Here is a 20,084-nt window from a genome sequence, read left to right on the forward strand (position 1 = left end):
TCATCCAGAGATTTAACGCTGAGGGAAAGCATTAATTTACTACAGGGTAGAAAGCAACAATAACAAAGAATACTGAGGGAAATGTAAGGCTGGTTGAGTGAATAGGGCTCACATGCTTTTTTTTTATACTAGAAGTCCTTCCTTCCCTACCTACATGTACAAACGACCAGGACTAACCTGTACCCCCGCACATTGACTCGGTACCGGTAGCCTCGTTATTGTTATTTTATTGTTACTTTTTACTTTAGTTTACTTAGTAAATATTTTCTTAACTCTATTTCTTGAACAGTGTTGGTTAAGGGCTTGTAAGCATGTGACAAATAAAATGTGATAACTAAAGAGTTTTGAACCAGTCGGCGCATAGAAATTATGTCATGTATATGCTCATAATGATCTTATCAACAAGGCAGGGTTAGCCCTCTTAACCCCTCGATTGGCCCCTGACGTGTAAAGCTAATTTTGAGGGCCTGTGTCATTTTTCTTCTATTACGCAACTATTCCTGGGGTCTCCTTCGTTAGATGTTTGTCCTGTAGAGTGTGACTGTATTTACACTACTGAACTGATCTAATATGGACATTTAAAACATGGCCCCTAGCAGAACATAACTGTAGGATGACATCACTGGGGAAAGTTAAGACTGGAGACCCAGACAGGAAATGGGTGGTTTCATACATATTTATTTTTCCTTTTTGAATATGAACCCTATATTATCTACTTAAATTGAAGTTACTCCTGCATTGCTAATGGGGTGGTAATTCCCTAGCCAGCCTGGCATAATATTATGCAAATTACACATAGCCTGTTGAACTGTTGTATGCTACTTGATAACATTTTCAGACGGAGTAGTTGGCTTCAGAATAAACTGTTTAAAGCAGTAGGTGGCCCGTGGACCAAATACGTCCCGTGGGTGATTTTATTTGCCTCTACCCCCCCTATATCTGTTTGGGATTGTTGCTGTTAATTTGCAGTGTACAAATTATTTATATCTATGTTCCGGCCCCCCAACCATCAGCTCAAGAAAAAAATTGGCCCACGGCTGAATGTAATTGGGGACCCCTGGTATGAAGAAAGTCTCGAGCCACAGTGTGAATGAGTAGTTTTGGAACAATCTGAGGACCTCGTCTTGAATGCATGCATAGCCTCATTTAACTAGAGCTCCTTGTGTTTTACACACCTCATTCTACATTGTGGAACCTATCTAAAGCTTTCATGTCTTGTTGTGATTACTTGCTGTATGTGTGGCATGTTCACAGTTTAATGTAATCTATTTAAAGTACTAATGCATAGCATTTGCCAACTATATAATATTATCTAGTAGTTACTTCTATCTTGAGTTGTTAGGAGAGTTTATTGAGTCAAGGGAACTTGCTCAAGTGATTTCCAGTCCACCCTTATTGTTTTGGCCAAATGTAATGTGTCAGCTATTGCTGATTGCTACCTAAAGACAGATATTTGAACAATGCAGCCCCGGATGTCTGGGAGCTCTGGCGCCGGGACTTGCTCCACGATAACATTCCACACCGAGAGTGGACATTCGGATTCTTCCATGAAGACACCTAGGAGTTTAAACGGTCTAACTGAGGGGAGAATTGAAATTAGTCATTGACATATGTCTGGTCTAGAAGTCATTTGCTTCATAATAATAATAATTTGCCGGTTTTGCCTGCAGTTGCAGAAGTCTGCTCGTCGTGGGTTGTCTGTCTCATTTGGCTGCTGTAGATAGCTAAGTTAGTTAACGTTAGCTATCTAGTTAGTTGTCAGATAGCATATCGGTAACATTAATTTAATAATTTAATGCACATTATATTTGGGCTTAAATTTTACATTTTAAACCTTGAGAGAAATGTGAGCTCACCTGCTAGTTAGTAAATCAAAGACTAAATGTACCTTGTTGTTGCTTCCTGTATCCAGTGTAAACATTCTTGTATCCAAAGAAGACATATCGCGAGATCAGTATCCCTCCACCTCTGCTTAGAATAAACTATTTCTGGTGTAAATAAAATGTTCAATAGTTTAATTTGGTCCCCTGGAAAATCCATGGGAACATTAATTCAGCTTCATATTATAGTCTACAGTTTTATTGTTGTACTTTTATTAGTGCATTAACCCGGTTGAATACAAAGTCAAACCAGATGTATTTTCTATAATAACCACACATTAATATCTTATTTCATACAAAGGAACGATAACAAAAAGAGAGCAATGTTAGTTCATCTTATCTCAAAGGCAGTTTAAATATTGTGTCTAGCTAACGAATATCCGTAGCCATAGTTATTTATATAGGGGAAAACCCCTTCTCATAATTTTGACTATAGTGAGTAGGAGGTTATAGCTCACAGGCAATTTACTGGGGGGCGGACCAGAGTCGAAGCACTAAACTGGGTAGTCACGTGTAAACTGAAACATAACCCCCGTAGAGGCGCAATAACTTTCCCTCTCTTTGCAAGTTTCAGCTTCGGATCTGTGCGAAACAGGCTGGGCAATCAAGAATATAGCCTCAATTGTAGGCTAGATGCACATCTGAAAATGTTATGAGTATTTTATATTCTTCAACAATGTGGCAGAAACTGCTAAATGACCATAAACACTAAAGCACTTTTTTTTTTTTTTTTTAAATCCTGGACACTGGAACAAACTCAATCTCTTTCGTCTTGTTTTGGATATTTTTTTGGTCATAAAAATGGTTTCAAATCAGCACTATTCGATGGGGGTTATGCATTCCGCGTTGTCTCTACTGTTCTGTGTCCAGTTCGGTCTGTCTTTCTCTGTGGCTGGACATGAGAACACCTGTGATGCGAACGGCAGCGTCTACTATGTGGGAGAATGGTACTTTCTAGAATCGGACCACTGCACGCAGTGTGAATGCACCACAGAGGGGTCGTCTTGTGCACGGACGGAGTGTACCTCTTTGCCGGCCGCTTGCATCCATGTCAGCCACTATCCCACTGACTGCTGTCCAAGATGTGAGAAAATAGGCTGCGAGTACCGGGGAGTGGTGTACGAACTGGGACAAAACTTCCAGGTAGGCTACAGCAAGCATTATCCCCTACTTGGCACGATATGATCAAGTTCATCTTTACCTGGAATGAATAAACATAATATGTATGTGATGTCATTTACTTCTCAAATGTCTATTGAGTTGACGAATATTGATTTTCCTCTTACTATAATAAGCGTTGTGCTACCTCCTGAAATCGTCTCTCCAAAGTCTCTCTGTGCGCAATTACGCATCAGCAATTTTGGATATATTTTTTTCAAAAGTAACGTATTTGATTCACTGTTAACATGTCTGTTAATATATAATTGCATAAGCGTCTTATGACTCAGAATAACTGACAAGCAGCACATTTAATTTTCTTTCTTTTCGGAAACATCTCTGGGCGTCGGACTGTTTCTGGCACTGTATGCAGATCAATTTTCGAATGTGGCTAAATTGCGCCGCACTGTGGTTTGTTGTTGAACTACTAACTGCTATGAAATCTTGTTCTTTCAAGTTTCAAATCAAATCAAATGTTATTTGTCACATGCGCCGAATACACTCGGTGAATACTTTACCGTGAAATGCTTACTTACAAGCCCTTAACCAACAATGCAGTTCAAGAAATAGAGTTAAGAAAAATATTTACTAATAAACTAAAGTAAAAAATAAATAAAAATAACACAATAAAATAATAACGAGTTATATATAACGGGTACCGGTACCCCCTGTATATAGCCTCGTTTGACACAGTAGCAGCTGAAGCTTTTACTGACAGGGATTGTAACTGGTGAAGATACTGCCACATGGAGGCAGTATGATACTTTTGAATTCTACACTTACAGCAAGTCTATTCAAGTGTGACAGTGCATATGTAAATTGAGAGAACAGATATAGATACAAATCCCTCTTTTGATATTGAGGTTCTTCTGGAAGCTCATTGTAAATATTTGTAAATACTTTCCTTCGTAGTCCTCAACCGTACTATAGAATGAGTTTTTCAGTTATGTTTGCCGTTTGTTTTCGTCTTCTAATTTACAGCTGTGTTTCTTGTTTCTGATTATGTTGCTGTGCTTGTGATTACGCACCGCTTTGTTGTCTGTTCATGTAGTCAGCAGAGTCATTAGCCACAGTTCAACCCCCTTGAAGAATAAACTCAGCCCTCTGATTTGTTTCATTTGATTCAATGGATAGTGGAGACCAAAGCCAACCAAGCTAAGCAGTATTTTAAGACCCCCTAAGTCAATGAATTAGAATATGAAACAACTCTGGCAACAGAAAGCCACACAGAGAGATTGACTTGTGGCTCATTATCCTCTTGATGAAGTTATTATATAGGCCTCTGACACAGTACTGGACGAGCTCGGAGACATTTAGCCCAGGGCCTGATAGAGTTCTTCTTCCACTTCATTTAACCCATCCTCTGTATCTGAACCTCAGATATGCTGATAAACATCCAATACCATGACAGGGGAAAACATCTGGCAACAGTTTAAATGAACTGTATACCATAAAGCATATACTACACATATCTTAAACATGGCATTATGGTTATATGTCAGACTTCTCCTTTTCAGATATATCTTGAAATGGGCTAAAGGCTAACATCTGCACTAATGCTTATAGCTCAGGAAAATCAACATGCTGTCACAGTTACATTTGTCACAGTTAAACAGAAAGCACCTGCATAAGTCAATCTTATCGTTGTAGAATCAATCGATTGCCCTGTCTCTTTGAATGAGCACTTTTTTTCTGTCCAACTGCTCACGTCTAACAGTGATATCTACCAGTGGCAGTCTAAAGAACACTAGGAGGCCAATGTACTGTATGTGGTTGCATCCCAAATGTCACAACATTCCCCTTTGGGCTCTGGTCAAAAGTAGTGCACTATAAAGGGAATAGGGTGCCATTTGGGATGAAGCCTCTGTCTCTGACAGCCTGTGTTTTGTTCTGTGTGATTGGCAGCCCAACGAGTGCGAGCAGTGTACCTGTGACAGTGATGGCATCGCCCGCTGCCTGGTGGCAGACTGCGCTCCCCCGCCCTGCATCAACCCTATCTACACCAAAGGGAAGTGCTGCCCAGAGTGCCCAGAGGGTATGTAAACTGACCTGTATACATCTCATGGATGTTTATGACATAGAACCCCCCGCCATACTCAGCAGAACCACCTTGTTAAAAAATCCTGGGGAGAACACTGAGAAGTATTTCGTTCCATTCTATTCGAGCCAAAGGGAGATGAGAGAGGGCTAGAGACAGGGAAGATGATGTTCTGACTCCTCACATTGTCTATTCTCTTCATAATTTACCCCTTAGAGTGATGCATGCCGTTAGTTTTGTCACATTACTGTTGTCAGCACCACAAGCAACAATACATGAAGGTGATCATTTATCCAAACAAATGAAAGTAGAGGTAGTGGGGGGCATTATATGCATGAAATATATGCATGAAGTAATCCGCTTCACGCACCATTATCAATGACTGATTCTCTCTCTCCCGTTCTGCTGAGACACTCATTAGCTTTTAAAGGGAAGTTTATCGAGTTGGAAAAAATCCAAATGAAGATGCATTCATTGTTTGAGTTTAGGTGGTCTATGACCGCATAATTAGGAGTATAGTGTTTTTTCAAACACAGTACTTCGGAGGTAATCAATATTTATTGTCTGAAATTCAACTGATCATAAAAATACCCTCTCCTCTTTATGGTAGAGGTGACCGTTTATCCTCATAGAAAGAGAAACGCATTGGAAAATATCACAACCATATAGCAAGTTAACAGAAATGATTGTGTGTGATTCCCCAGGGCCCAACTGCTATGTGGATTCAACCCGGAGCCAGGTGATTCCAGGACATGAACCACTGTGGGTGGACTCCTGCACCAAGTGCCGCTGTCACGACTCAGGTGACGCTGGCTACTGGGAGGGCAACCGCTTGGCCACCTGTTCCCGCGTACGCAACTGCACCCCTGGAGAGACTAGCCAGAAAAACTGATTAAGTAGGACCAGTCATTTGCCCCGGTATAGGGTGAAGTTGCCGCTAGACACTGATCTTGGGTCAGTTTTGAATTTACCCCCACTAATGGTTAATGTTAAGATTGGAGGAGGGGAAGCTGATCCTAGAACTGTACCTAGAGGAAACTTCTCCCCAGAGCGATTTGCCCCTGAATGCTTGGTGGTTATCAGCAGGATGGTTAGAGTGTTGGGCTAGTAACTGAAAGATCACTGGTTCGAAATACCCAAAAGAACCGGTCGATGTACCTATGAGCAAGGCACTTATCCCTCATTTTCTCCATAGGCACCATACTACTATGGCTGACCCTGTAAAACAACACATTTCACTGCACTTATCCGGTGTATGTGGCAATAAAATATATTTTTACATTTGTACTGACATGTACTGTAGCATGTATCACAAACACTTCTACAGCAGAAAAATCCAACTGTAACTACTATGTGAATGTATTGTTCTCTCCTATTCCAAAGAGACTGGAGTTGTTTTGCTGGCATTATATTGTAACATTCATGTTCATGTATTATCAATCAATGAACATGTCAAGAGGCAGTTCACTCTCAAATCGAAGTTTGTCTGAGGTTTTCAGACTTAAAAAGTGGTCTAATGTCAAGATGAGTACACGTCCCACACCATCTGCTGTTAAGATCCAACAATCAGCCTCAAACTCAAATATTTCCTATTCATTTAAGATGGAAGCCTTTATCTGTTAGGGACCATCTCATGAATCTCTTCTTGATATTAGACCACTTTTGAGATCTGAAAACACATCTGCATAACTTTGATTTTGGAGTGAACTATCTTTTTAACATTCCTCGCCCAAAACATTTCCTAATATAGCTGAAGGAGGGGGGCAGTTTGACCCAGCTGAACCTGAAGACCTCTGCTTTCGTGTGTGTACTCTAAACAAGGATTACGCAGGTGAAGTAGCCACATATTTCTACACTAGTAGAAATGTTTCAATGTGGTGTAGATGATAGGGACTATCCTACATTTTGGGATGTTATACTTCTCTAGTAGTGTTATTGGAAGATTTTGACCAACTTCGATGGATATTAATTGAGGTATACCGTCTCCATCTTATTTGAATGGAACATTAAATATATGAAAATAATTGAGAGGCTCTGAAAGCTAAAGGCTAGTGTAAGCAACATTACATTTTTTGAATAAATGCTATAGGTTTGTAAACTATAAGCAACTCACTATCAGAATGTCCGAGATTCTGTTCACTTTCTTCCGTTACGGCCGTTCTTAAGGGACCATTGCATGAAAACCATTAAAGACAAGAAACCGTTCATCTTGTGTATGTTGTTGTGTAGCATATTGGTCTATGCTGGCATGGATAGGATGCCAACATCCAAGCTTTGTCATTCCAGGCCAGGCTCTCATTACACTTCTCTAGGTGACTCTCCTAATACCGTGTCTCTTGATTATGTTATTGAAGATGTTGTATGTTGTTTATCTTTTATCCATACCTTTAGAAACTCCCTCCATCTTTCTTTTTTTTTTTAAACGATATAAACTAACAGTAAGTGAAAACAAAGTGTCCTTGTATGTCCATTAACTATACTGTTCACTACAGTGTGCTGCCATTGTTGTGTAGAAGGATGTTTATTTATTACACACTGGATGTCTTGTCACTAAGGGGATGCCAGCGGTTCATTGTTCAATTTCCCCAAATCCCTCTCGTCGACAGTTTGGGGACAGCGCTCGCCCCTCAACAATAACTGTTAGGTTTTCTGTTCAAATGAGGGTTGGGGTAGATTTATCTCTGAGACAGTATGAACATAATTTAACACTGCCTAGAAATGATCCTTTCTTTGTAATGCATCCACTGATGCATTTATTTGTCACATACACATGGTTAGCAGATGTTAATGCGAGTGTAGCAAAATGCTTGTGCTTCTAGTTCCGACCATGCGGTAATATCTAACAAGTAATCTAACAATTTCACAACAACTACCTTATACACGTGTAACGGAATAAATAAGAATATGTACATATAAATATATGAGGGAGCGATGGCCGAACGGCATAGTCAAGATGCAGTAGATTGTATAGAGTACCGTATATACAAATGAGATGAGTAATGTAGGGTATGTAAACATTATATAAAGTGGCATTGTTTAAAGTGACTAATGATACATTTATTACATACATTTTTTTATTATCAAAGTGTCTAGAGATTTGAGACAGTATGTTGGCAGCAGCCACTCAATGTTAGTGATGGCTGTTTAACAGTCTGATGGCCTTGAGATAGAAGCTGTTTTTCAGTCTCTCGGTCCCAGCTTTGATTCACCTGTACTGACCTCGCCTTCTGGATGATAGCAGGATGAACAGGCAGTGGCTCGGGTTGTTGTTGTCCTTGATGATCTTTTTGGCCTTCCTGTGACATCGGGTGGTGTATTTGTCCTGGAGGGCAGGTAGTTTGCCCCCAGTGATGCGTTGTGCAGACCTCACTACCCTCTGGAGAGCCTTACGGTTGTGAGCGGAGCAGTTACCATACCAGGCGGTGATACAGCCCGACAGGATGCTCTCGATTGTGCATCTGTAAGAGTGGGAGTATTTTTGGTGACAAGCCAAATTTCTTCAGCCTCCTAAGGTTCTTCACCACGCTGTCTGTGTGGGTGGACCATTTCAGTTTGTCCGTGAGGAACTTAAAACGTTCCACCTTCTCCACTACTGTCCTGTCGATGTGGATAGGGGGCTGCTCCCTCTGCTGTTTCCTGAAGTTCACAATCATCTCCTTTGTTTTGTTGACATTGAGTGTGAGGTTATTTTCCTGACACCACACTCCGAGGGCCCTCACCTCCTCCCTGTAGGCCGTCTCGTCATTGTTGGTAATCAAGCCTACCACTATAATGTAGTCTGCAAACTTGATGATTGAGTTGGAGGCGTGCATGGCCACGCAGTCATGGGTGAACAGGGAGTACAGGAGAGGGCTGAGAACGCACCCTTGTGGGGCCCCAGTGTTGAGGATCAGCGGGGTGGAGATTATGTTTCCTACCTTCACCACCTGGGGGTGGCCCGTCAGAAAGTCCATGACCCAGTTGCACAGGGTGGGATCGAGACCCAGGGTCTCGAGCTTAATGATGAGTTTGGAGGGTACTACGGTGTTAAATGCTGAGCTGTAATCGATGAATAGCATTCTTACATAGGTATTCCTCTTGTCCAAATGGGTTAGGGCAGTGTGCAATGTGATGGCGATTGCATCGTCTGTGGACCTATTGGCGCAGTAAGCAAATTGGAGTGGGTCTAGGGTGTCAGGTAGGGTGGAGGTGATATGATCCTTGACTAGTCTTTCAAAGCACTTCATGATGACAGAAGTGAGTGATAGTCGTTTAGCTCAGTTACCTTAGCTTTCTTGGGACAGGAACAATGGTGGCCCTCTTGAAGCATGTGGGAACAGCAGACTGGGATAGGGATTGATTGAATATGTCCGTAAACACACCAGCCAGCTGGTCTGCGCATGCTCTGAGGACGCAGCTGGGGATGCCGTCTGGGCCGGCAGCCCTGCGAGGGTTAACACGTTTAAATGTTTTACTCACGTTGGTTGCGGTGAAGGAGATCGGATAGTAGGGGAGTAGGGGACCCAAAACAACGGTGGCGCAAAAGGGGCAGATGGAGCGATCTTCTGGTCAGGCTCCGTAGAAGGGCACATCGTTCACCACTCCCGAGTGTACTACTCGCCAATGTCCAGTCTCTTGACAACAAGGTAGATGAAAATCGAGCAAGGGTTGCCTTCCAGAGAGACATCAGAGATTGTAACATTCTCTGTTTCACGAAAACATGGCTTACTCGGGATACGCTATCAGAATCGGTACAGCCACCCGGTTTCTTCACGCATCGCGCAGACAGAAACAAACATCTCTCTGGTAAGGAGAAGGGCGGGGGTGTATGCCTTATGATTAACGAGTCGTGGTGTGATCATAACAACATACAGGAACTCAAGTCCTTTTGTTCACCTGACCTAGAATTCCTTAAAATCAATTGCCGACCACATAATCTACCAAGAGAATTATCTTTGATTATAATCACAGCCGTGTATATTCCCCCCCAAGCAGACACCTCGACGGCCCTGAAAGACCTTCATTGGGCTCTATGTAAACTGGAAACCACATATCCTGAGGCTGCACTTATTGTAGCTGGGGATTTTAATAAGGCTAATCTGAAAACAAGGCAACCTAAATTTTATCAGCATATCGAATGCCCCGTCGCGGACACAGATGTCTTGCTCCCAGACAAACTAAACAACTTCTTTGCTCGCTTTGAGGACAATACAGTGCCACTGACACCATTGACAGAGATATGTATTACAGGTTTCTTTGAATGCCATGGCAACTGGACACAATGGAGGGAAGAAAAAAAGTATCAGCCCCCCCATCAGGATGGGTACATCCCAATGGTACCCTATTCCCTACATAGTGCACTACTCTTGACCAGAGCCCTATGGGCCCTGTTGAAAATTAGTGCACTATAAAGGGAATAGGGTGCCATTTAGGACACATTTGACAACTTAGGTGAAACATATTTTCTCATCTGGCAAGGAAAAACAAACCAATCACGTGAGTGTATCTCATTTACCATTAGATTTATTGATTGTATAGAAAAGGTTGGTTTGATATAACATTATGCATTCTATATAAGATATAACATTTTCAACATTCAATGTACAAAACCTAGATACAGTACATCTTTAAAAATGCACTCCAGCTTGAAGGCCCGAGGCAGTCAGTAGGTGATGTTCTCCAATGCCCTCATCCTATCCTGTTTCTCTTTCAGTTACCCACCACTTCCTTGAAATGACTGCTCTGACAGTGAGGGAAAATATTGCTTAATGGGCATTAGGTTGAAACGTATAAGTAGAAGGGGGAAGCCATGCAGTGTCTGCCAACAGATGGATGAAGAGAACTTCAGAAACACTCCAAAGGGTGGACAGTACCTTAGTATGCCACCTGTCTGCTTTTCTTATTCAAGGATGCATCAAACACATGGTCAATGAAGAAAGCTGATGCCCAGCAATTATCAATTTCCAGGACAAAATTGAACACACTAATAGTTGACTGTGGGGAGGGAGGGTGCAGAGGGATGCATCCCATATGGCACCCACTTTCCTATAAGGGCCCTGGTCAAAGGTAGTGCACTAGATAGGGAATAGGGTGCCATTTGGGACGCAAAAGCGGAGCGGTGCTTTATCACTGGTTTATAGCTGACGAGCTGTGTCGGAGAGACACAGTCCTGGGCAGGATGCCTCTAAGCTTGTGCTGAAAGGTCCCCCTGTCAATACCATCATATCAAATCTGTATTATACAGTACCTACAATGTGACACCAGAGTCACTATAAGTGGGGTAGTGGGGCAGAATATAGCCAATAGGCTAAACAAGATAATACGATGGATATACCAATATGATGTATGACTAAATGGATATTATAGTACCAATAGGATGGATTATTCCTGTACTAGCATACTTGGGAATGATCTCCATATAGATATCAAGTTAACAGAACAGACTGAGTTCTATTGGACGTTTTCTCTGTTCACAACACAAATTATATGGTAATGCCTGTTCATGCACCTGTAATACATGATAGCTAGCACTTGATGTCTGATACAAGTCTGATATGTACAGAAATCACATCCTGTAGTCTACTCTACAGTAAACCAAATATCCACCAATTGTACAGTAAGATCTTTGACTGGAGTTCTGATAAAAAGCCCAGTCTGTAGACCTAACCAGCCGATTTGACAATCACTGGCAAAAACATTGTTTTTATCAAAGCATTTCATTTAATGAAACCATTGACTAAAACTTTGAGTACCAAATATTTTCAGGGTTGTGTGCTACTGCATCAGTAGTAAGCTCATTCTGCTAAGCAGATTTTAGGTAATGATGCTAGCTATATGTAAAAGCTTCTTCCCACAGTTCCAAGTAGTATATTTAGCCTTTGGGAAAATGATTCCCTCAACATGGAACATAAAAGCAGGAGCTTGGCAGGATGATGAATCATACTGTACTGGGACCATAGGCAGTAATATGTCAAACTCCTATGGTCCACAGCCATCAGAAAGCAGTACATACACAGCATTCACCCATTTGACAGAAGTAATGACATCCAGAATACAGTAGCGTAAAAGTACATTGGTCTCCAGTGTAGAATGAGGAGTAGAGTATTCTCTTTGTGAGGTGCTCTCACACCAGTAGTAGTGCACTCAAAAATGAAAAGGCAGCAGAATGAGATAGAGAGTGAGAGAGAGAGAAGAGTAATGATTTTTTAAGTCCTCCTGATATTTCTATAGAGGAGCAGTGTGCTTCAGACACAGCTGTCTGTGTATTCATCAGATGGTCAAGTACAGAAACACACTGTGGTGTTCACACAGACACACACGGAGAAAGGGATGGTAGAGCCAGGGAGTGAAATGAAAGGAAATGGAGGGTGTTGTAAAAAACAAAAAAAGGAGGGAAATGTAGTCAATGCACTTGAAAAGGCTCTTTAAAATAAACAGAGGGGAAACGGGTTGGTTGGGGCATCTCTAAATACTCACTGTCTCAAGCCAGGCCAAGAAAACCATTGATAGTACAAAAGAGAGATTTCCACATCACTTCACACAACAGAATGCAGCATTCCTTATCATTGCCCCTCATAACAATTCTGAAGGCATTAATTTGGTGTTTAGGCAGTACACAAAGGAAAAGGAGAAAAAAATGAAAAAGCTTACTGACGTTAAAAGGCTTTTATATATTGGTGGTGTTAATAGCGAATTATTTATTTTATATTTTTTTTACTATATGTAGGCTGGTTTTCCATTTATTCGAGGGGACTCAATAAATAACTAACTTCAGTTCTGTTCTTATCACCTCAGTGCTTCAGTGCCTCTGACTTTGAATGGATGAAATTAATGCTACAATGCAAATATTCACCATACTAGACCATCCTTTCAGTATTCACAATTTAAACCACTTGGTTATCAATGCCTTATCATTCTCTTTTCCAAAAACGTGGATGGCATTTTGAAATAGAAATTAAAGAAAAAAGTGGAGCAAAGAGTCTTGTATTTGAGCAATAGATGATCCTCTTCTAAAACTGTCTGGGACACATTGTCATACAGCAAACGTTTACACTTTCATCAGTACCTAACGTAACCTTCTCTGTGCGTGAGAACATGTCAACAAAATAGTCTCTAATAATCACCTGTCAGAACCATGCCAGAAGTCCATCTTCTCTTCTATTTGCTGGACCTTTCTCCTCCACAAACAGGTCAAAACTAGTTCCTTGAATAGCCATATCCATCCACTACCAGGAGGTCTTTATTCACTCAACCTTGATTCTCTCCACAGAAAGTCACACTTCTTTGTCTTAATAAAAAGTGTTGGTGCACATTGTTGCTCTCCTCCAGCACCGTTTGTCAACGTCATGGGAAATGGGGAAAGCCTGCATTGGATGCAGGCACAGACAGTACACATTCATTTTGCGCCGATATAGTGTTCTGATTGACAGATTCTCATGGAGAGATCAGGGCAGTTCTTCTTGGTTCTGCTCAGAATCCCAAACCCAACCTCCAGCATATCAACAACCCAATATAATATGACTCCTCTTGAACCCCCGTTGCTTTGCGTTATCAGGACCGAGACACCAGTAGCACTGGACTTATTGCTGTGTGTTTCATGTACAGTGTGTGCATTTCCAGAGCAGCACTGTCGCCAGGGGAATGAATCTGAATCGAATCTGATATATCCTCTGTCCTCATCTATTCCTGAGAGCTAGTCAGTCAGTCAGGGTCCCAGCCATGTTGTAGGCCTGCCGTAACCGTTGAGCCGTTGGTAGGGTGGGAGGGCAACGAGTGTGTACCAGTATCCCCACTCAGACTGGGCTGTGAGAGGCCAGGGCAGACTCCTAGCGCAGGTCGGTGGGGGGTATCTGAGTCAGGCTGAGGGAGGTAGAGGAGGAGATGAAGGCTCTCTGCTGTGTATTATAGTTCTCTCCCCCATCTCCCTTCCTCCTCCTCCATTCCTCCCTCTCCATGTCAAGGCCAGGGCTCTCTATCTGTCTAGCCCCTGAAAGGCCGGGGCGGGGGCTTGCCGATCTCCACAGAGATGTTGGTGTAGAGAGGGTACTTCTTAAACTGGAGCACGCGGTATGTTAACGTGCTGATCCCGTCTCTCTTCATAGTGTTCTTGGTGTTCTGGATCTTGTTGAATCTGGAGAAGAGGAGAAAAATCATTATTATTAGTGGGAAATGTTTTCATTGTAACAAACAGTGAAATATTATTGCATGTTTTTTATCACAATCATCATGGCTAACATTTTGATTTCGCATGTTTCTTGTTAATCCCATATTGGCCAACAGGGGGTGCTATGAGCATGAACTGGAACTCAGAGGACAAACACAGGAATCATCCATCTGTAACAGTCATCCATTGTCCAATGCCAAGGCTACAATACCCCATGGTTTTCTCAGATTTCCTTTTACTGTTTGAGAAGAGGCAGGGATTCAGAGTACATAAACTGCTTCAGTAGCCAACAGTGCATATCCAATCTTCAAAGAGCAGTGAATGGATCAAACAAGATGTATTTTTATGTGCTTGGACATAAACCCACTACGACACAATCCAAGTCAACCTAAGAAGAACCCTGCAGCAGCACCTTGTCACTTACAGCTAAACAGAGATTTCTCTACACGCAGATCTTGTCAGGAATCTAAATGAAAGCTAAATTACTTTTAGACTAAGAGAGAAAGGAGGGGGTAGCGAGAGACAGAGAGAGTGAGAGGAAGGGAGAAAGAGAGGGGGAGGGAGAGAGAGATTTATCTATATATCTATCAAGAGGAGAGAGGATTAAAGGCAATAGCCTGAATGTGCTCTACTACTATACTTTATCATAGTCTCTCAATGATCTCACAATGAGATCGGAGATATTCTCACGTATTACATAAATATGGACTGTAATAGAATGCAACTTTCAGAATAAGCTTCCCCTATTCATGTTTTGGTATCAACTTACATCGGCAAGACATCAGCCCCAAAAAAGCCATAAAACCACTATTTTAGCATGAGATGATGATTCATAATGCATGTTTGATGACGATGCTACTCTGTGGAAGGAGGAAGCCTCGTATTCATTGAGTTAATATGCATGAGTCCACGGAGTAAGGCAGTGCCAACTAATCTTTTGGAATAATGATGAATGGTAGTCTTTCTTCTTTTGACAAGCCTTATGTCTCATTATTATGCCTAAACCACATCTCCTACTTCCTACTGACCAAACAGAGCAGAATGGGTGGCAGTAACAGAGCTGTAGAGGTGGTCAACATTAATCATCAAAAACATGCGCTTTGGTAAACAGTAAACACTGGTCATGGTAGGAGATTAGAACCACTCTCTCCTGGATACGCTGAAGAATGCTCTGGAATGTCTGGTGGGTAAGACTGGGTTTGCAACGGAAGCTGCATAATTATGGTAAACTAGGCTAATTTGTTGACCTAAGAAACATTTCTGGAGGCATAATGCGTTTTCCTACGAGGACAGATACAACATAATAATTAGAGTGCAAGGATAGAATAATGAGTTTTTTTCAGGAAATAGGCTAATCCAGGTTTTTAGGACAGTGATTTGACACTTAATGCTCCTCCTGTGCAGCCTGTCTCTAAGTACGACACACATCGTGAGTATATGGGCATATTAGGGGCAGTAGAGTCAAAAACGTGATTTACCTTGTGGAAGAATGGTGTCGCATCCCTCCAATAGAGTTCAAGACACTAGTAGAATCTATGTCAAGGTGCATTGAAGCTGTTCTGGCCCGTGGTGGCCAAACGTCTTACTAAGACACTTTATGTTGGAGTTTCCTTTATTTAGGCAGTTACCTGTATATTGCCACACTATGAGGTTGGAATGATACTGTGAAATTGTGAAAATTATGATCATGAACTTTTAGTGTAAGCGCTGTTTGAAAAGACAGCCTGAAATGTCAGCTTGTTTGGCTGGGTGGGGTTTAAGTTAATAGACCAATAACGAAGAGTTTGCTCTCCTTTATGCCAATAACAGCTAGTTTTCAGGTGACACATCCTTCGCACTCCAATTAGGCCCCTCGCTCTGACCACTCCCAGACTGTCCAAGTCTTCTTTGAGAAATTGCATTTTGCTAAGATGCTATTTTTGCTTCTTTTTGAACATTTTAATTGAAAACAATCACAGTAAGGTATTTAATTGTTACCCGGAAATTATTTGGTATTGAGATAACAAAGTCAGCATTGGACCTTAATAACTTAACTCCAGGGAACCGGGCTAAAGGCCCTAACCATAAAATCTGTCGCTCTGCCCTTTGGACCTTGAAAACATCAGCGACCTTAATAACTTAACTCCAGGGAACCGGGCTAAAGGCCCTAACCATAAAATCTGCCGCTCTGCCCTTGAGCAAGGCAGTTAACCAACCAACAACACCTGCTCCCCGGGCGCCGATGACATGGACACCAATTAAGGCAGCCCCCTGCACCTCTCTGATTCAGATGCGGAAGACACATTCCCCTTTCCCTTTCCCAATACGCTGTTAGAATTTTTAGAAGCGCTCTCTCGCTAAAAGGTTTGGCTATAAAAGCCCAGACCCTTCAAGGGCTTTCTACTTCCCTCTATTTTAAAACCCAAATGTATTATTTTATGAATCAAAACACTTCAAATAATCCCCAAAGGAGGAACAAAAAACAATTTTAGGGAGGTTTCCCTAATAGGGGTATCTCTGTCTATCTTTCCTCTTCCTGGCATTTATTAATTATTTATTGGCCCAAAATAAATTCTGTCCAAGACAACTTTCGCGAAAGCCGAGGCTCATGGATCAGAATCAAGTCAGGCTGGAGAATAAAGTGCTGGAAATGTCAGTCAAAGGATGAAGGTCTCTCTCTCTCTCTGTCTCCATCACACAGCAAGTCAGCGACAGATTCCTTCAAATCCATCACACAGCAAGTCAGCGACAGATTCCTTCAAATTAGTCTCTGATGTATTGGTTGTCATAAAGCCAATGGCACCGGATGTCGACCCTGCTCTTGTTGTCTATAGAACTCAACTGGTGTCAATTCAGCAAGTAATAACTCTGACCCATATTAGAGTAGCCTAGGTGACATGACACACTTTCATTTCTACAAAAACAAGCCTTGTTATTCATTTCTGATAGTATGTCCTATACTAAATGACCCAAGACTGTACATACATCACAGTGTGTTCATGCAGGACAGCTACATATTTAAGGAATATGTTACAAGTGACGGTACATATTAGGCACATGTTAGGTTCAAGGCACCCTATTCCCTAGAGTGAACTACTTTAGACCAGGCCATGTGGCAGTGCACTGTAAAGGGAAGAGGGTGCCATTCGGAAGCATGTTGATTGGGATTGCATGGTAAGTACTTAGATCAGTATCTATCAACCCTTCCACCTGCCACACAGCCACAAGCCAAACAGACAACAGCAAGCTTCCCTGGTTATGTCAGCACAGCAAACCCCTCTTACATCAACATGTTTCAATTCATTAGGCGCAGCAACAACAACTAATTCATTTACATTCTCCCATGGAAATTTGTTTATTAGGCTCTCGTGCTAGCTATGCACGGGCTCTTCATTGGTTCATTATTAGTATTGTCTGAGGCACTCATCAAAATGAGCGTTGTCTTCTGTGGCTGTTATCTTCACACATTGGAAATCATAGGGAGTGGGAGTTCATGGAAAACTAACAGAACCAAGATCAGGCCGAGGATGAAATGGCCTCCCCGTGGTTATTTAGCCTTCAGAGCATGGTAAGAGCCAGCAATGGGGCTGGATGTGATCAATAACAGTCTGTAACTTCTACAGTGTGTGCACTCATGCTATGCCATAATAATGTTTTGCAAATTGCAGCTCAGCTCTGTAGGGTTCTGGGGTTTGGCAACAATCACAACTAACAGCGCTGCATATAGCCATGCTGTTATCGATCTGCTCTTTTTAGAGTCATTGATGGGTTGTCTATTCATGTATGAAAGAGCCCTCTTAGCAGTGAATAAACAATGATAATCCATTTCTATGATAAGTGTTATGAGTTGTTATTTTCCAGCCAAATCTATGGGATATGACATGTGAGATTCATCTTAGAGCAGCCTTATAACCGCGAGCTGGTATTATAATGTGTTGAGTGTGATGCAACCTTTATCAAAAAGACAACTTTGGAAACCAGGCAAACAACAGCTACAGTACCTGTACTTTCTGTACCTTCGGGAAAAAGATCCCTAGGAAAAGTCTGATCCCAGATCTGTTTTATGCTGTCATGACAACTCCTATGTCATTGTTGGCAAGACAGCACAAACAGATCTGGAACCAGGCTTGTGTCTAGAGAGGAAAATATAGAAATCAAATACAAAACCTTTGTGGGTTGGGTTCATTGTGCTTGTCTCTTTCGTGTTTGATCATCCTGTAGCGGCCGATCCGGACGTCCGGTCGAACCACCTTCATCCCGTTGAGGGTGATCCTACAACAGAGTCATGGTTTAGAAAGGATCCGAGTTTTCATCCCAAAAGGCACCCTATTCCCTACATAGTGCACTACTTTTGACCAGAGCCCTATTGACACTGGTCAAAAGCAGTGCACTACATAGGAAATAGGTTTCCAATTGGTAACCATAATCACACTTACAGCCATAGAAATATAAGTCATAACCGCTCCAAAACTGCTGTAGCAATGCCAGCCATGACCAGACACTGTCATAGCAATCTCAAGTTAAGCTTCAGCTGTAATGCGACAAAAATGGGTTAAAGCAAGGCACTGACTGTAGACAACCAGTACAAACTAAAGCCTATTCTAGAATTAGAGGGAGGAAAATAAGAAATTACTGTATATTCCTTTACGCAGTGATATGGAACCTTGTGTGTGTTTGGATGTTTACAATGTTAGGTTCCCAAGATGGGATGAAATGGTTTTATTTCTCTCTGTAATGCTCTGATTCATGCTGGATCTCCTGTGTTATTGGTGCAGCCAACCTTGATATTACAGTTTGTATCTGTGGGCCTCGCTCTTACTGACTGACAAACAACCAGCAAAACACATTGCTTCTGCATCTTGCCATCAAAGCCTCATTAGAACATATGAGAAGAAAATGCCAAGCGAGTCAAAAAAAACATTTTTGAATACAAATTCAGTAGAACATATTGAAGAAAACTCAGACTCTTCCCATTAAGTGTCTCTTAGCGTTCCTGAAGGGACCAGTCAAAGCAGCCTTGCTAACTGTCTTGGAAAACAAAGGCATTTGTTTGAGTAAAATGCTGCTTCCAGCTGCTTGACTGCTTGAACAATCGGGTCATTATAATCTCCCCATTTGGCTCTTTATCTGTGTGGAACCCCTGGAGACAACAATCGGTCATGTGAGCATCCCGCTGCTCCAGCTTAAGCGATAGGTTAGCTGCTGCTTCCGTCTCTGGACCTTCCTCTTCCTTCCTAGTACATGATGGAGATCGATAACATAAACAGTGTCTGTCTGTCTGTTTCCGTGTGCTAGGGCTTGCAGCTTTTTTCTTCCATTAACACCAACGAGGAGGCCTGGTAATGCAGAGAGTTGATTTGAAATAATCTCCTTGTGTATTCCTGACCCAGAAACAACATCACTAAGGATTAATTGAGGGAAATATTGGAGGAAAAAAACAGCCCGCATCCCAAATGGCACCCTATTCCAAATATAGTGCACACATTTTGACCAGGACTCACATTGCTCTGGTCAAAAGTAGTGCACTCTGTAGGGAATAGAGTGACACCTGGGATGCAACCTACTATTTGTAACCAGAATAGGTATGTATACTTTACCTCACTCATTTAGAGCTTGGTAAAAGCTACTAGAACTAAATGGTCATCTGGGTCTGTGTCAAGTTCTGTACACCTACATGATTACCATCCACTTCAGGCCAGTTACATACTAGCTGGAAACTGAACTATTCAGTGACTTCTTTGGCTTCAAGGCATTCTGCAGTGTTAACTGTGGTTTCAAGGTATCAGGTGGAAAAAGCTCCAACCAACTGCAGTGATTTCAAGGATATAAGAGGGCAGGTAGAGGGATGGGCACAGAGCTCAGTCTCAGCTCTATCTCTCAATCAATG

General features: G+C 41.9%; 2 protein-coding genes across 2 annotated transcripts in view; one reads left to right on the forward strand and one right to left on the reverse strand.

Annotated features, from left to right (window-relative positions):
- Positions 1-2,396: 2,396 nt before the first annotated feature.
- Positions 2,397-7,281, forward strand: zgc:113531 (von Willebrand factor C domain-containing protein 2-like). Its single transcript, XM_024391633.2, has 3 exons — positions 2,397-3,023; positions 4,944-5,073; positions 5,781-7,281. Exons 1-3 carry the CDS (start codon positions 2,682-2,684, stop codon positions 5,966-5,968), a joined length of 660 nt encoding a protein of 219 aa, XP_024247401.1. The 5' UTR covers positions 2,397-2,681; the 3' UTR covers positions 5,969-7,281.
- A 3,287-nt stretch (positions 7,282-10,568) lies between these two features.
- b4galt2 (UDP-Gal:betaGlcNAc beta 1,4- galactosyltransferase, polypeptide 2) overlaps positions 10,569-20,084 on the reverse strand; it is a 137,863-nt gene continuing 128,347 nt past the window's right edge. The window contains exons 6-7 of the mRNA XM_024391634.1: positions 18,365-18,469; positions 10,569-14,185 (exon numbers count right to left, since the gene is read on the reverse strand). Coding sequence (XP_024247402.1) covers positions 14,035-14,185; positions 18,365-18,469 — 256 coding nt within the window. The 3' untranslated portion in view covers positions 10,569-14,034. The remainder of the gene's footprint in view (positions 14,186-18,364; positions 18,470-20,084) is intronic.

Source organism: Oncorhynchus tshawytscha, linkage group LG28, assembly GCF_018296145.1.
Source record: "Oncorhynchus tshawytscha isolate Ot180627B linkage group LG28, Otsh_v2.0, whole genome shotgun sequence".
NCBI classification, from domain to species: Eukaryota; Metazoa; Chordata; class Actinopteri; order Salmoniformes; family Salmonidae; genus Oncorhynchus; species Oncorhynchus tshawytscha.

Coding starts and splice junctions, on each gene's coding strand:
- zgc:113531 (XM_024391633.2), top strand. CDS start 2,682: ATGGTTTCAAATCAGCACTATTCGATGGGGGTTATGCATTCCGCGTTG. Junction 3,024..4,943: donor AACTGGGACAAAACTTCCAG/GTAGGCTACAGC, acceptor TGTGATTGGCAG/CCCAACGAGTGCGAGCAGTG. Junction 5,074..5,780: donor CTGCCCAGAGTGCCCAGAGG/GTATGTAAACTG, acceptor GTGATTCCCCAG/GGCCCAACTGCTATGTGGAT.